An 18,426-nucleotide genomic window follows, 5' to 3' on the forward strand; every position below is an offset into this window, starting at 1 on the left:
TTGGTTTTTTTCATCATTACCTTATGATTGTTGAAAGTGAGTCACATAGGTGTCGGTTATAAGTTTTTCTTTGTTGGACAATATTTCTAGTCGAATAATATATTTTTCCGAAACTTTGGAAATTAACATATAAGCAGTAAATATGTTTTCCAGTGGCCCAAACTATACGAAATTAAAAACAAATCTTCGACTCGCTTTGAATCGCTTGAAATTGTTGGAAAAGAAAAAGGCAGAACTAGCTCAAAAGGCTCGTAAGGAGATTGCCGACTATTTAGCCACTGGAAAAACGGAGCGTGCCCGTATTCGTGTGGAGCATATAATACGGTAACTTGACGTAATATATAAATAAGCCAATCTAATTTTATTCCCTGATCAGGGAGGATTATCTTGTGGAAGCTATGGAAATAATCGAAATGTATTGTGACCTCATTTTGGCACGTTTCGGATTAATTACGCAGATGAAAGAACTAGATGATGGGATTGCTGAGGCAGTATGTAGTTTGGTGTGGGTGTGTCCACGACTTCAAAGTGATGTCGCTGAACTAAAAGTTATATCGGACATTTTCATTGCCAAATACGGTGTTCAATTTGCGGAACATTCGCGAACAGCAACAGGAGATCATCAAGTATCCGGTAAACTAATGAATAAACTACAGCTCCAAGCTCCACCTAAATTGTTGGTGGAAAAATATTTAATTGAGATAGCGAAAAATTACAATATTGAATATGAGCCCGACCCACAAGTAATGCAAGAGGAAAAGGTTAATAGTATGTGAGCTGTACCATATCTGGGGTTCCCTTTGATTTACATTCTCTTTTATTAGCCGATCAGCCCCAGGCACATTTGATTGATTTATCCGACAGAAATAACTTGGGGGGTGATGGGGCTGTTGGCCCACCCCCACAAATGGGTTTCATCGGTTATCCAGCACTTCCACCTCTTCCTGACCCTCCAGCAGCAAAGCCATTTAATTATCCACCACCATACGGCCCTGGACCGGGATCTGGCGGTGGATCAGCAACATACGGAGCTCCACCACCACAGCCGTTTGCATATAACATACCGCCAACACAGCCGCCTTATGAAACAAAAGATTTAAATACCTATTTTATAAATGTGAGTATTTAACTTAAATGTTTGCAAGCGTAAGATATTAGAGAAAAATTACAAATCGCATGCCATATTCTTTTTTGTTTGCTTTTGTGGCATACCCTTCATTTGCCGTCAACTCATTTAGGAAGAATCGTCGACGACTTCTGATATTAACACCGCAAGTGACAGCCCTGATGAAAATATCTTGGTACGTTTACATAATTAAATTTCATGTTTCTCATGATGCTACATACTTACAAAGTACAGATTTCGTGGGCAAGCTCATAAATACAAACTTAAAATATTTTTTTTTTTTTCAATGTGATGTCTAAAATACTTCGTGCTTCCAAATATCTGAATATATTTCCGTGAGTTTCTCCATTATATTTTTTGTTTAGTTCGTTTCTTCACTTTTTGTGGCTTAATATATGCACATACTAATCAACCGATCTCTATTCTATGTAAATAAGCAATAAGTCAAATTTGGTTTTCGAAGTCATTGTAATCTTGGCAGGAATGCTTTATAAAACCATATTTTTACTTAATTATATTAATATTTTTACTTATACATGTAAAATATATTTTATTCTGATACATAAACGAACTACAATTTTTTTATATTTATATTCATTCGTTCATCCGTTATTTCTTATCTTGCATCATCTTATATTAACTCGTAATTTTGTTGCAATAGCTTTTTGTTTTTTATTTTTTATTTCCCATTTAAATTTATTTTTTCTCATGTAACAGCGACCTAAACCGAACGATGATCCCCCACCGCGATATTCATCAATTAATCCATTTAATATACAGGTAGTCTTCTTTATTTATTTTGTTCTTTAGATTTTTTCTGCTACTATTGAAACTGATGATATTTTTTAAATTTAATGTAATTAAATATTGGATTTTTGATATTTTACAGGATAAAAATAAACCAAAACCACAGCCTCGACAAAAATTGCCTCCTCCAGGCCCAAGCGCCCCACCAGTTTTACCAGATATACAAAATTTACCAAACGTTCCCAATGAACTCCCTGACATTCCGGCTGAAGAACCAAAACCAAATAATACTGATAATGATGACATAGACTTTGATGACCTATCGCGTCGTTTTGAGAACTTAAAAAAGCGTAAATGAGCGATATCGAAACAAACATATATATAAATATTTGAAATGTTATAATCATTAATTTAAGTTCCAAGTCCTCTATTATCGTTGCGATTATTATACATGTGTACTTTGAGAAGAGTTATTAAAAACCTTTAGCGTTAGTGGTAAGGAGTAATTTTAATTTAAGAATTTAATAATGGTTTGAAATTGTCAATGCCAACAATAATATGATAAAAAAAATATGTTTCTCATTATCTTGAACTAAAATATCTCTTCATTCTCTACTACTTCTTTCAATTCGAGCAGCTCAACGAGTCCTTTGCCTTTAGTTTCATTTCGTATAAGTTCGTCGATAACTCGGTAGTTCCCTGGGTCGATGAGTAGTGTCATATGCAGCATCGCTTCGTCCCATTCCTCATGTTCGACTTTTGTAGCCAACTTGCTAACAGACTCTTTTAGTCTGTTGCCGCACTCCTTACCGACGAATGAAACACGGAGTTTCATGCGTGAACGCTCTATTGGAATGTGTTCGCGGAGCAACTTAATTGCGTCGAGTGTCTGTTGCTTCGTGTTCTTATTCATTTTAACAGAAAAGTGAGCGTCTTTTAATGATTTTTCAATAATAGTCGCTGGATAAGGACGGCGAGTTTCGGGGTTGACACATGACGCTGCTACACTGTTTATAATGCTATTCAGCTGAGATTCCAGAACAGATTGACGTTCTTTTTCAGATACCTGTAGCTCTCCTTTCGCAAGAATTTCCTTGCAAACTTCCGTTTCGTCGCTTTTGCCAAAAGCCTTCAAAAGCTCATCTTTTTTTGCTGCTTGCCCTTTAGAAACATTAATAAACACTGTGTGTGTTTGTAGCACTTCATCGATATCCTTTTCTCTGAGAAGAAAACGATCGTTTATAACACAAATATATGTATTATTTTCATACTCACGTGTTATTTCGCCAGGACAACACTTTGTTTTTGTAGCAGGCAATTTCAAACCGCTTACCACCCTTCTTTAGCCTTACCACTGCTACATTGGTGAGACGTATCTGATTTGTTGGGGTAAAGATTTTGGACATTTCTTATAATTTATTATTACCAAATGTTCTGAAGTTTGTGAGTTTCGATGTTATTTTAAATAATTGTGGACTAATCTCAAGCTCACTGTATTATATATGACGAATAAAATCAAATAAAATCATAATAAAGGAAATGTCACTCATTGTCAAGGCGAATTGAATACTGAAGGTGGCGTCTTTCCAAAACAGTTACTTTATTTTTCGCGATTTTGACAAGTGTGACGTCAGGCTAATTTCCAATATAAAACACACGAACAAAACAAACAAAAGGAAGAAAAAGTACATGTTTGTGAAAATTCAGGGCATGGCTTGGTAATATTGTGTTTTGGGCGTTTTAACAAAACGAACTAATTAAAACGAAGTGGGAGTGTTAAATTCTGAAAGCACAAATGAATACAAATTAAGAAAGTAAACGTGGGGGTATAATTTGTTGTGTTTGGTTGTTTCCATTGCTTTCACCTACACTTCTTTTTCACAAACAAGTAATTCCCCTCCCATTGTTTGTTTATTGATGGACTCTTACGACACGGCGAGTGCAGAAGCCGCAATCTATTTCTCTATTATTCTTGTGCCCAAAGATGATAGAATACATGGTTAAACAATTTAATTTATGCTTTCCCATTTTAATATGTGGCACTTCGTTTTCATTAGTTTGTTCAGTTTAAATCTCACAAATCACAATATTGCCAAGCCATTCACTGAATTTTCACAAACATTTGTGTGTTTTGTATTGGCAATGGACCTGACATCAGACTTGTCAAAATCGCGAAAGATAAATTAATTGTTCTGGGAGAGCGTCACCATAGTACTTAATTCGTTTGATTATACAAAATTACAAGAAAAACTCTGAGATGATAGAATACAAGCGTCTCCCGAATTCGCTGTGTCGTCAGAGCCTAAGAATGATAGAGAAGAAGATTGGGCCTTCCGAATTCGATGTGTCGTAAGAGCCCATCAATAAACAAACAAAAGGAAGGGGAATTACGTGTTTTTGAAGACTAAGAGCAGGCGAAAACAATGGAAACAACCAAGCACATGAAATTATACGCACATTAAACCCACTCGAAGAAAAAGCGTTATATGTGCAGGTGGCAGAGGCGACGCAAATTAACTCAAATTCAAATAGGAGAAATTGCATGTTTGTGAAAATTCAGTGAATGGCTTAATAATATTGTGATTTGTGTGATTAAAACTAAACAAACTACAAACTGATAAATTGTTAAAGTACAAATGAATATAAAGCCTCCAAATCCAGTTTTTTGCGTTTTTATTTGGAAGACACTGTGGCTAGAAAGTATATGTGTGTGGGTATACATTCTTCTGTTTGCTTGTTTCCATTTCTTTCAGAAATAAGTAATTCCCCTTCCTTTTGTCGGTTTATTGATGGTCTCTTACGACACGGCGAATTCGGAAGACACAATCTTCTTTCCTATCATTCTTCAACGTTTTGCATGTGTCACAAATTAAGGGGGAATTCGTTTGGGTTATGGTGCTCATACTCTCCAACGTAAACGTAACAGCTGACACGATGAAACAACGATCTACGAACGGGACGGTGGTGGGAATTCATTTACATGGGGTTCTCATGGAATGCCAGCACCATTATGGTGTTCACTTTCCCCAACGTAACATAGTCCTTCCGCAGCCCGTAGGATACATAAAATTGAGCAAAACTTATCCCGTAGACAACAAGTGCGTTCTTTTAGTTACATATTTACACAATACATCGATTTATGTGGGCTTGTGTTTGGTGGTATCATTGTTGCCATTGATATTTTTGCATACACACTTTTTCACACATCCGCGTTGTACTGATAATTTTTAATTGCATAATAAACCAAAACCAAAATCCACCAAATACAAATAGTTCATTTATCTATAATTAACATTATTCAACATTGTTTTTAAATTATTTTAATAAAAATTATAATTTTTAATAAGTTTATTTTGTAAATGATTTCGAAATGTACTGTTTGGCAACACTGTGTGGTGAGAGAGCAATCAGCTGAACGATTCTACGGATATTTTCTAAATCCTACGATATAATCTACGATACTACGGAACGGAAGGATGGTGAGAACTCATTTACATGGGGCTCTCATTAGTTTAATCGTGTCAGCTGACACGGACCTGCGTTTACGTTCGTGACTGTGAGCACCATTAGTCGAGCCGTCAAGCTTGGGTTTACAGTTAATTTCAACAACAAGTGCGCGGTTGTAAGTCAGCAAGGCCAGCCAATTTTGAGAGCTGGGAAGGAAAAAACCCTTTTTGTAATTGAAAGTAACGGCGACATATGTATGCTTTAGCGCAGTACAGTGCAGCGCAGCAATTTGGCATTTGAATTATGGCAGCCTCATGAAGCTCACTAAGAATATAATGGTGCTTGGCATAGATAACGTAGATTTCTCAAACAAGTCACAGTATAGGACGTGTATGAAGTGTAAGATACAATACTCAGATAGAAGAAGATACTTAACCATCTTCAACAGCGTCGGAAAATCGAGCAAAGCAACTATTGGAATTAGTGCATACTGATGTTTGTGGTCCGTTTAAGAAGCGATCTCCTGGTGGATCGGCTTATATTTTAACTTTCACCGACGAATGTTTTTTAACTTTCATCGACGACATGTCTTTATTTACAATTTTTGGCATTTAAAAATATGGTGGAGCGCAGGCCCGTGAGCAGACCCTCAGGATTAGGGGGGTTCCAACTTTTGGTTGCAGTCTGATATAACTTTGCTTGTGTTTATAAATTTATGACACAGTACACACTTAAGTCACAGTTTTGGGTATGATGAATCATTGATTGGTGATAAGGATAAATAATAATCAAAAAAAGATTGAAACTAATTTATTATAATATGCTTTATAATAACTCATCAATGTTCTCATGCTTTATTCGTATATAATTTGTTTTCTCTGTACATCTAATCGATCTATACCATTAGCTATTATCAGATTTTATAGAAGTAATTGAACATATACTATACATTTATTACTATTTGAGTAAAGACAAACAAATGTTTGTACGACCAAGTCAAGCAACACGACCATTCAACGTCGACTAACATTTTGACTCTTCGTGGTACCGAAAAAAACTCCTTTCAAACTCAATTCAATAAATATTCTATATTGATCGAAACCCTGAACCCTGCAAACCCCCCCGAGCGCACGGGCCTGGTAGAGGATCAGACTGGACGAAAAATTAAAGTGATACGTAGCGGTAACGGGCAAGAATATGTCAACCAGCGTTTTGAAGAGTTTTTGAAGTAGCATGGCATAGCGCGTCAATTAACTGCGCCGTATAGCTCCTAACAGAGCGGCGTAGCAGAACGAGCAAACCGCACTCTTGTTTAGATGGCGAGAAGTTCGCTAGTTCATTCTAACATGTCCAAGTTTCTGTGGGCAGAGGCAGTACACACAGCGGTCCGAAACAGATCGCCAACTACAGCCTCAGTTGGTATGACACCGTTCGATGCATGGAATGGCAGAAAGTCCAATGTGCAGAATATGCGTATATTCGGACCAGTGGCTGTTGGTTTGGACAAGACGCGTCACAGCAAATTTAAGGCGAAAGGAAAAGAGTACCGCTTGGTAGGGTACTCGTTAGTATCAAAGGCGTACAGGTTCTACGATAAAGAAACATACCAAATCGTAGAAAAACGCGATGTTTTGTTTGATGAACTTTTACAAGCAGCGCAAAATGGTGACCAGATCGTATTCAATGCATCAGGTCCTGACAGAGTGAAGCTACTTCCATGTAGTGATTACGATAGTATGGGGAGTGATGAATAAGAAAGCGCAGAGGAGTCAGAACTGTTACACAAACAAGGCGTGAAGATCGGACCCGGCAGACCGAAATTAGTTTGAACTGGTATGCCAGGGTGTCCAAAGAAAGATTACAATATCATACACCCAGTACAAGCTGAAAAGATAGAGTTGCCGCAAACAATTGTTGAGGCATGTAGAAGCAACCACGGTTTATATTGGTAGGCAGCCATGAACGCAGAATATGAGGTGCTGGTGGCTAATGGTATGTGGATGCTGAAAGACTTACTCAAAAGCCAGCAGGCGATTGGCTGTAAATCGGTTTACACAGTCAAGAGAAACGAAGTTGACTGCTTAAAGTTTCAAGATGTAACAAATCATTATAAATTTTTAAATGAATTGATAGAGGCGTATGGGCACCGTATCCTAAAAACAAAAAAAATCTATAATGTTATTTTTTTCAAAGATATTCTTTCGAAAACATATGGAAACCGTTTTTTGAAACGTTTTGACTGAGAATTTTCAATATCTCTATAAATTTATTATAAATAATTCATCGTGGCCTCACTGAGAAAGATTTTGAGAGTCATACCAACTGCACTTACATTTTAAAATAATATTATATTGGAAACAATATATTTACTCATATTTCATTTTAAACCTTTGAATTGTATAAATTATTGTTAATCAAAATCGCACAAATCATATATCATGCAAAACAAATTTAATTTACCTTTGATTGAAGAAATTTGTGGCAATATCCTCACTATATCACATTTGACGAAGCACGGAACCCGAATTCATCTCAACCTAGAACTATTTAAGAGTTATAATACGTTCACATATAAGTAGATGATCTACTTTTTTGGCGCTTAACTCAAAATCCGTAATTAAAAAGCGCGATTTCCCCTATAAAATTTCTCTCCCAAAATCTGAGATTATAAAATAATCCTAGATAATAACGATACTTTTTGACATACAACCCTGTGTTTTCTGTGTTATCGAGGAGGAGGAGCTCGGCCAAACACCCAAAAAGGGTGTACGCGCCAATTATATATATACAGTAGGTTCTGTTTTTATGCGGTAGATACGTTCCGCAAGAAACAGCATAAAAAAGAAACAGCATAAAAAAAGCGACTAGTTCTATAGTAAAACTATAGATACGTTTCAAATGCTAAAACCGCATAAATCTGAAATAATCGCATAAAAAAGGGCACTAGTCCCATATTATTACTATAGATACGTTCCATAGACCGCATGAATCTGAAATAATTAAATAAAATCGCTTAAACAAAATATTGTATCTTTGAAAATTATATCTTTATATATCTTCCATACTTGTAGGGTTAGCATTTCTGATGTAATCTGTGATGAGTTTTTGCTTAGCTGGTTTAGAATCTTGTTTATATGTACAATTCCCGATAGGTCGACATGCATTTTGTAATTTAAAAAAAAAACCGCACTATTTCAAAACCGCATAAAAAAAAGCCGCATAAAAACAGAACCTACTGTATATATTAATACGAAGAGCAAAATTTTGTCGTACCTTTTTTTAGTATTTATAGTCAGAGAAAAAAGTTGAAATGTATACCAATGGATAGCATATGAGGAGACGGTTTGCACAATGTGTTAAAATAGATACATAAGTGAATAGGTGCAGGTAAAATTAATCACACTATTTTACCTGTATTATGATATATCATGTTATAATATATATCATGACATAAAAGTTCATGAAACAACTGGAAACTTATATATGTATTGTGAATCAATACTATTATAAATTTGATTCAGAAATAGTGATGGTTAACTAATGATTGTTTTTTATTATGGTTTTTCAAAAAAAATAAATATTTTTTTCCGTAATACATGAAATTAAATGTTTCCACATTTATTTTTACTACATCTATTCATAATGTCATAAGCTATCCATTTATGTATGTTTAAACTTTTTTCTATGACTATAAATACTAAAAAAAGGTATGACTAAATTTTGCTCTCCGTATTTATATAACGTCGAATAACATCGAAATTTCGACGTACGGGCGATCCTAGTATATATATAAAACAGATTGGGTGGTTGTATTTGTCCTTATAAAAATATCTTTGGACTATGCGCCATTGGGATTCGATCCTACGCCACAAAGGGGCTGTCGGAGTCGTTGTGGTTTACCTTCTTGTGGTCATAAACATAATCAGCCCAGTAGTCACACACTCTTCAGAAGCCCGTATGAATTGCAGAACATTCTTTGGTATGCTTTCTAATTAAGGATACCAAGTGTTCCTCCACTTTTCTTCCTAAATTTACTCTTCCTCCTAAAATTTGGCGCATACACCCTTTTTCGGTATTCGGCCGAGCACCTCCTCCTATTTGTGGCGTGCGCCTTCATGTTGCTCCCCAAATGGAGTGAGCTACAGTTTCAAGCCGACTCGGAACCGCAGATCTTTTATATGAGGAGCTTTTGGCAGAAATACACTCGCAGTTTTGCCTGCGACCGCTATTAAAAAAAAACTTATTTTTAATTTTGGTGTTTCACCGAGATTCGAACCTACGTTCTCGCTGAATTCCGAATGATAGTTCAGATGAACAATTGAACTTAGGTATTATATACCTTTATTATACTTTGTCTTGCCAAATTTACTTTCGTCAATTTGAACTATTTTTCCAGACCCTCAATCGTACCCAACGACTCCTGCCTGTCAATTTGGTGTAAAGTTACCGCCTCGCGGCAGTAATTATACAATGGGTATATTTACCTAAAATTACCAATGTTATATTATACTGAACCCGCCTCATTACGCGTTTTATAACACATGTTACCAGGACTGTTTTTTAAGTAAAGGGAAATATCAACCGATTTGCAGTTTCTATTACTAGGTAGGTGAAATGGTTGAAGTGCCAGTCTGGCACTCCTCAAGTAGGACTAAAGCGTCGTTTCGACACCATTATGAGACGTCCAACAGGCAGATATCTACAGCCAGCCATCTCCCTCGCTCCCCCGTTCCCTAAGCATTTTGCAGGCTTGCAGGATCGCAAAGACATCTGCTTGAAAAACACTAGTAGTATTCAGCAGTTTAAAGGATATAGATAAATTGGCTGATTCAGAGAAAACCCCTGCTCCGACTCCCGACTCCATCTTGGAACCATCAGTGAAAACAGAGGTGCAAGCTTCGGTGCAGATTTTTCCTAGATCTAATCCTGCCTATTTGGAGAGATTGCCCTAGCACGACTCTCAAACTGTAGTTTGCAGACAAAATTTAATTTAAATTCTTTCACATATGTATGTACATACATAGGTTATCTAGATGGATTTAAAGTAGTGGCTAGGTAAACTTATTTACACATTTAATAAATAAATGGAACGTATTAGAATTAATTTTAGATATGTGGCACCGTCAATTTGCCATAGTAACAGTGGTTTATTTACATGCAGCAAGTCTTTATTTATAGTTATTTCACCGTAAAACAACTCAACAGTTCCCTCCTTTTATAAACAATATAAAACGTATAAAATATTTAACGCACCACTATGGAGAAATTGCTCAACTCTATTAGTCAAAAAGAAAAAAACAAACAATCAAAATTTTGACTATCTTCATATTTTTATCATATATAAGCAAAATAATTTACACATCAAATAAAAAATTAAGCATATAATTTTTTAAACGCAGTTTCCACACACCTAGTTTCAGTTGGTGTGCGTGCCGGCGTATCGTAAATAGTGATATAATTGAAGAAGCAAAAAGACTAAAAATCCGTTAGAATGCCAACAATACCAACTCGCCATTTTGTACGAGCTAAAGGTGGCTCCGAAACGGAGGTTGCTCGCATGGCGAATATATTGGAACTGGAAGCCAGAGCGCCTAAAGCACCTTTACGGCCCGAAGTGAAGGAAATGGAACTTACATGGAGTGCCGGTATGCAATGTTGCCCAGCACCGCCGTGCAAATATTCGTTCTGGTGGTCATCACCGCCGAAGCCAATGGGCAAAAAGACAAACAAAGCGCAAAAGTAAGTACGATGCCAGCATAAACAGTTTACTTAAAATAACGCCAATAGGCCAACGACTTCTCAAACTATCTAACCAAAACCAAATTTCATCAATAACAAACAATAAAAGTAACAATTCACTTACATAGATATTCATATATGTACATATGTATGTATTTTATATTTGATCTAGGGAAAGGTGAATAAATGTATAAGCCATGACCATTTTCGTTGTTCCCTTCAAAAACTGTTGCTGTGTTGACGTTTGGAGGTCAATGAAACATGAAATTAACAGTAAATAATTCAGTTCGAAGCCAAAACTGCTCTGCCACATTTTGAGAATTTTACTAACAGCTGACAGTTAGCCATGCATTGGTATAAATCTACGACCGTTCCAGGCTTTCCGAATTTCATATGTAGGTGGATAAGTATAAGTACTAGAGCTGTAAAACTATAAATGGTACTATCGATAGTTTTATTTTTCCAACACTATCGAAGGTTTTTAAAAACTGTCGACAGTTATTTTCCATAGTTAGTAATGGAATTAACTTTAGAATATTCAAAGCAGCAGGTAGTTTCCCTCTAAAAGTTATTTTTGTAAAAATAATATTTTCTTTTGTTAAATTTTAAGACTTTTTCGAAGTTGGTGGTGCCAGTTGGGCTGATTGTGTGGGCGTTGTGGATTACGCAGATTGTGGTAGAGCGTAGATGTGATTTTAATAGACATTTCAAAATATCTAACGGTAGGAATTTTGTTTGGTAGTGCACCGGAAAAATGCATTTGCATTAGCGGTTTCGCCCTTGCATTTCCATGCAAAAGCAATTCATTTGAGATTTATAACTTATATTAATTTGAAGGTTATTAAAAATTTGTTGATGCAATTAAAAATTACTTGCTATATAAGGTGTCAATGCTCAACCGATTTACAAAAAACTCCACCGATGCTGAAAATTCCTTTCATTTGATATACACTCCTTTATCAAGCTTCTAATGGGCTTTACAACAACTTCAAAATTGTGGAAATTGGTTTTATACTTTAAATGAATACTAACCACCTTGATCAAAATGTTCCCGAAATATATTCAGAAAATTCAATTTACGAGCTTATCCCACAGAAGTGATATTATCGTCTTCAAAGTCTGTAACACCAACATCATCTGCCGCGCGCTTATGCCAGCGTTTGATGCAGCTCTCGAAACATTTCTGCAACTCTATTTTCTTGACTCGATCAAACAGAAAAATCGCAGGGAATCCGATGGCTGTTGGGATCACGAATAGTGATGGCACTGTGTGAAGGTGCAAAATTTATGAGTTATTTCCTGACAAATCCTTTCTTTTTTGGCGAATTGCTTCCAAATAATATCCTGACCTTCTGACGAAAATACGTGATGTAATATACAATACCGTTGTAATCATTTAACGCCGTGAGCATCGCTTGGGTTTTTACTGAAAATGAGGTGCTTTTTTGATTTTGGTTCATTCGGATCGCTCTACCCACTCGCCTGATGTCTGGATTGCGTGCCGCACTCATAAACCTACGCCTCGTCTCCAGTAATAACGCGTTCGATGAATGTTTAGCCTAGGAAATCATGTATTTGGCGATATTAACCGCGATTCCTTTTTTGCATGAAATTCAGATCTAGACATATTTACTTACATATTCGTATTCATGGTAGAACTCCGTATCTAGTAAGTAAGTAAGACTTGTGGGCATATAAATACGAGTATGTAGCTGCCCAACTGTGATTTATTTGTTATAGTCCGTGAGCCAGGTGCTAATTTTTGTCAGTCATTTCCTCTTAGTCGATAATTCGTAAAATGCCTCAGATAGTTGCATTATGAAGCGTTGTGAACGTCAGCTGCGGCTCCGAGGTGGGTTGAGCAGTTATAGCCACCCTCGCACGTAAAAAAAAATTATTTTTAGTCATTTCCTCCCGATTAAAACATTGATCAAATTAAAGTTAGACTAATATTTTGAAGAAATAAAATTGTCAGCTGATTATAAAGTGGTGGATTATACGTCAGCTGGTCACACAAATATGAAAAAACAAAATATTTTTTCAGTGATTTCCTCCCAAACGAAAATTTATCAGATGATAGCTTATGTATTCTTTGTAATAAATAAATAAGTCAGCTGGCTATATGTAGGTGGAATGTGCGTCAGCTGATGCCCTGAAGGTGTAACGTAGGAGCTAGTCGGAAACATTTATAGCCTAAGTAAATGTATCAGCTGACGAGTTTTCCCCCAATATACTGCCAGCTGATTTGTTTTATTACTTACAGGATCATTTCAACAATCCGCACAAACATTTTTTTTTCGGGAGGAAATGACGTACTTGAAGTTATTCAACATTACGTTTAATGTGCAAACTGAAATGTATAATTTTATGGCAATGTTTCGATTAAATCAGATTTTTTGTGGGAACTTTCCGATTCTTAAGAATAGAAATAAATAAATATTTTGTTAAGCAAATCAACTAATTTATAATTTTTCAGTACTTAAATTAATGTTTAAGATTTAATACAAACAGTTATTTAATTATGTTTGGTAATTTAATCATTTTCATTTTCGCTTCTGCTCATCTCACTTTCTTCTCTTTCTGACTCACTGTCAGAGTCGCTGTCAGAGCTGTTTTCCACCATGTCTTCATTATCGTCATCTGTTTAAAAATACAAAAAATAATTTAGTATACATGTTTAAAAAAAAATAAAATTAAAAAAAAATTCTTACCTTCTTCTGATTGAGTTATTTGATCAATGGATGTTGGTAACTGAGTACCAGAAAACCACATGAATTCATATCTGTTATTTATTTCTACCCAGCCATAGTCAGAAGGCTCATTGACAGTTGGTACTTTCAGGTGTGCTTGAGACCAAATTTCCGAAATATAACACGTCCTTAGAAAATGATTATATAATTCCGTTTTGCACGGCGGAAGAGATGAGCCATCAATACCTTTCTTAGGTAATCGAAACGAATTGTCATTATCAAGAAATTTGTATGTCTTTTGAAACAATGCTACTCTCGCCTCATTTATAAACTTTAATCGTTTCAAACCATATACATTACATACAAACTCTTGTATTTTGTGAAAAAAGTCAAGACTCTTCTCAGATGGTTGTGACAATTGGATTAAACATTCAGTGAATTCTTCAGATTTCGACATTATTGAAAATGGGCGGTTTTTGCCCTTCTTAAAAAGGCCGTGTTGTAATCGCACCCTGTTAATGCGTGAAATGCAGGAAGCGCTGCACTTAAATTTACTCCTAATGCTTTATGTAATTCTGTTATGTTGATATATCTTTGATTTTTTCCGACGCCGACTTCCATACAAATTTGGATATCTTCTGGAATATTACCCATATTGGCTAACATAATTATTAATACGTCAGTATCCGAGCAACGAATCGTTACATTTGCATTAAAATCTAACTGGCAAACGTGGAAAATTATTTTTGTGTCGGCTTCTTCGTGAGCTGGACACGAAAGTGTTTTTTCTACCGTTTTTACCACTTTAGAATCTGTAACTACGTACTTAAAACAATCGTCAGCATTAAATTATTTTATTATTAATATATGGTGCCATATAATTTTCATCCCAATTGAAAAATCTTTTTTTCGCACTTGATCTGGACCATCGATACGGAAGCTTACTTGTTCCGTGCCTCGGAGTTTATGATCAGTGTCTTTAATCGATGGGAAAATGTATCTATCAAACGCAATGATAATGACTTTTGCTCTGTTTGCACAAATCATTTGTAATATATTAGTTTTTTTTTGAAATGTTTGCAATTTTTCCAATTTGATAGATTGATTGAAAATTTGAATTAATCGAAACATTGCCATAAAATTATACATTTCAGTTTGCACATTAAATGTAATGTTGAATAACTTCAAGTACGTCATTTCCTTCCGAAAAAAAATGTTTGTGCGGATTGTTGAAATGATCCTGTAAGTAATAAAACAAATCAGCTGGCAGTATATTGGGGGAAAACTCGTCAGCTGATACATTTACTTAGGCTATAAATGTTTCCGACTAGCTCCTACGTTACACCTTCAGGGCATCAGCTGACGCACATTCCACCTACATATAGCCAGCTGACTTATTTATTTATTACAAAGAATACATAAGCTATCATCTGATAAATTTTCGTTTGGGAGGAAATCACTGAAAAAATATTTTGTTTTTTCATATTTGTGTGACCAGCTGACGTATAATCCACCACTTTATAATCAGCTGACAATTTTATTTCTTCAAAATATTAGTCTAACTTTAATTTGATCAATGTTTTAATCGGGAGGAAATGACTAAAAATAATTTTTTTTTTTTACGTGCGAGGGTGGCTATAACTGCTCAACCCACCCTCGGAGCCGCAGCTGACGTTCACAACGCTTCATAATGCAACTATCTGAGGTAGTTTACGAATTATCGACTGAGAGGAACTTGGTCGTGAAAATCTGTCGCTGGCTTACGGACTATTACTAGCTGTTCATGCTTTTGCAAGTTATAACATTGAATCTAAGGAAGAATTCCCGAATATTTACTGATGTTTCTAACATTTTCATTATAACTCTTGATGACAAACTATACTTTTTGCTTTTTCGTCGCGAGAAAGAACAAAAAGAGCCTGCTTTATTGACTCTCGAGCCCGCCTTGCATAACTAACCATGGAAACAGTAAGATTTATCTACCCCGGCCGAAGCATCGATTCAGAAAATTCCTCCGAAACCGTTGACCAGTTTCATCGATGTATCGTACGTACTATACACTCCTGTTGCTTATTCAAAAATGGAACATTTTTTTGTGTTAATTGACTCAAAGCATCGTATTGTCGTTCTCGATTAAATATGTAGGTACATCATTCACTTGTGCAACATCTTAGCGAATATCATTAAGCATAAGTCCTCTAGCAAACTCAATGCTTCGTTATGGATTTCTGCGTCAAATTCAACTTCGGGATTTTCTTTGGTTGTATGCATTCGATGCAAAATACATATAATATCATCAGCCACATTGCTTTTGTTTCTCTTTGAAGTGGGAATCATATTGAACACATTATTGGTTTGTTGCTTGAAGTGGGGATTCAAAAGGAATCCGATTAGCGCTTCCGCACCATTTTGTTGCCACATCCTCGCTACCACCAAGTTCTACGGTTATTCCTCCACGACTATATCCAGTCTTTGCGATTGAGAAGATTCATAATGTTGTTTACGTCTATACCGGTTTGTTTACGTCGAAAGTGGTTTGCCAAGGGTTAACATCTCGGCTTCCATAGGGCAGGGCATTCACAGAGGAAGTGGAAAATAGTTTCCTTTTTTTCCGGTTGGTTATAACTATATATTTTGACTGACTACTCTCCTATGGGCTAGAAGCCAGTTATCACTGCCGTGAGTCTGCATGCATCCGTTCATTTCATATCTGTAATTGTTGACGTTTGTTTGTGGTTATAGGTGGGCCATTACGTTCTGCTAACTTTGCATGTTGTCTGGTCTCTCCATCGACTTATACAATTCGCGATTAGTAGATATTTTGAGGAGATTGCATTCCTGATTGCACCTAGTGGTGTGAATATCGATTCTGCAAGAATGTTATTCATGGTAGATCTCCCGTCCTACCAGTTCGTTCGAACCCAGATTAAGGTAATGTTACGGTTTACACTCAAGTCTATTTCTGCTTTGTTCCACCAGTTTAGAGGTTGTTGTAGCCGCATCCAATGTCTGGATTGCAATGTCGGATAGCCAACCGAAGGAATAGCAATATCGCTCTTAAAAGGGAAGTCTACGATTAGTAGCCTACAAGCTTCGCCTGTTGCCAATACTTCCGCCTGGAAGACACTGCAAGTATGAAATTTTTCAATTCTACGTTTATGAGAATATATACCAGCTCCAACTCCACAATCCATTTTACTGCCATCTGTATAGATTGTAGTGTCGAAATTGTTCAATAGCAGTTCCATGCTCCATTTCTCCCGAGATGGAAAGAACGTGTTGAAAGTCATCGTGGAGACCATGTAATCAGTTCTCCCCGAGGTGAACTGAGTTTATCGTAATAGTAGACAGCGACCTGCTTCATTTTACCTAAATGCTCTCATGACTGCCATCTTCTTAACATGGAGATCTACCAAGATAACATGTGTCAGTGCATTGAGAACCCCCCGGGGCATGATCTAATTAACAAACACCAAACACCAAGTAAATACCATCGTGCAAGCACCGTATTCACCTGATATAGCTCCGTGCGACTTCTTTTTGTTTCCCAAGTTGAAGTTACCACTTCGTGGAAGTAGATTTCAGTCGATAGAGGAGATCAAAGAGAATGCGACGAAGGAACTGAAGGCCATCCCTTCGTTGGCTTACCAGGGGTGCATGGAGGACTGGGTCAAACGTTGGTACATATGTAAATTTTCCTGAAATTTAACTCTGTTTTGCTTTATTTAAACATTCCAGGTACTTTCAGATCATAGGGTGCAATCATGAAGCACGCAAGTATATAGGTTGAAGACCTCATCTTAATCCGAGCATACGTTTGCAGGCATACAGAACAATTTCTGCTTTCCTTACCTGCTCTTCAGTGTACAGTTTTCATCTAAGTTTGGAGTCCAAGATTACTTCTAAGTACTTTGCCCTGGGTGAAATTGGAAGTGTTTGTCCATTAATTAGTGGTAGGTTAAAATTGGGTATCATATCTAAAATCATGAGTTCTGCTTTATGTTGGTTCAAACTTAAGCCACGACCTGTATCCCAAGAATTGAGCTCACCTATTCACCATTATCACCTGAAACCATTAAAGCCCAAATAAAATGTGCTCGGGCATATAAAGTTCCACTTTATATTTGGTTTTCCGCGTTTTATTTTCTTATTTGTTGGAGCTTGCTTAATTTTTTTATTTTATTTATTTCGCTTAAGCCATCGGTTGTCGATTTTCTATACAGTGTTGCAAATATATAGAATGGGTTTTAAGTCTTAAGTGCTTACTATTTGCAATAGCGTACGAAGTGCTGGCTGTACATTTTGTTAGCGTTTAGCTACACAAATTTGCAAATGCTATGATGCAAGACCATTTGCACGAGATTCTAAGTAGCCCCACGATGTATAGGAACAAAGGTGGCACAATTGTATTTTTGGCGATTTCGACATTTGAGGGACGTCAGCACAGAAAATTGACAAACTTGTTCATGCAATCTGACCTGTTTGTGAATCAGTTAATGAGTATTTTGAATTTTTAAATAGTACAAAATAATAAAAATTAAGTGCCTCGTGCCAAATGCAGTTTTTTCCTTGATTTCTACCAATATGTAGTATCTATTATTCTTTGATATTCACTTACTTTCGCTCATCCTTCATCTTATTTTCGTTTGCTTATTTACTGTGCTAACGTCACGGGTC

The 18,426-nt window shown here is 36.2% G+C and overlaps 2 protein-coding genes across 5 annotated transcripts; one reads left to right on the forward strand and one right to left on the reverse strand.

Annotated features, from left to right (window-relative positions):
- The first annotated feature begins 28 nt into the window (after window positions 1–28).
- LOC129241212 (IST1 homolog) lies at window positions 29–2,231 on the forward strand. Of its 4 annotated transcripts, XM_054877432.1 has the most exons (6): window positions 29–324; window positions 377–768; window positions 825–1,117; window positions 1,239–1,301; window positions 1,844–1,906; window positions 2,016–2,231. In XM_054877432.1, exons 1-6 carry the CDS (start codon window positions 143–145, stop codon window positions 2,229–2,231), a joined length of 1,209 nt encoding a protein of 402 aa, XP_054733407.1. In that variant the 5' UTR covers window positions 29–142. The 4 variants fall into 4 exon arrangements, with proteins under 4 accessions (XP_054733407.1, XP_054733409.1, XP_054733410.1 ...); XM_054877434.1 differs by lacking the exon at window positions 1,844–1,906; XM_054877435.1 differs by lacking the exon at window positions 1,239–1,301.
- A 131-nt stretch (window positions 2,232–2,362) lies between these two features.
- LOC129241213 (ribosome maturation protein SBDS) lies at window positions 2,363–3,399 on the reverse strand. Its single transcript, XM_054877437.1, has 2 exons — window positions 3,149–3,399; window positions 2,363–3,093 (listed from the first exon to the last, which is right to left on the reverse strand). The coding sequence occupies exons 1-2, from the start codon at window positions 3,277–3,279 to the stop codon at window positions 2,466–2,468; spliced, it is 759 nt and encodes a 252-aa protein (XP_054733412.1). The 5' UTR covers window positions 3,280–3,399; the 3' UTR covers window positions 2,363–2,465.
- Between the last annotated feature and the right edge of the window lie 15,027 nt (window positions 3,400–18,426).

This window comes from Anastrepha obliqua, chromosome 3, assembly GCF_027943255.1.
Source record: "Anastrepha obliqua isolate idAnaObli1 chromosome 3, idAnaObli1_1.0, whole genome shotgun sequence".
In the NCBI taxonomy this organism is placed as follows: Eukaryota; Metazoa; Arthropoda; class Insecta; order Diptera; family Tephritidae; genus Anastrepha; species Anastrepha obliqua.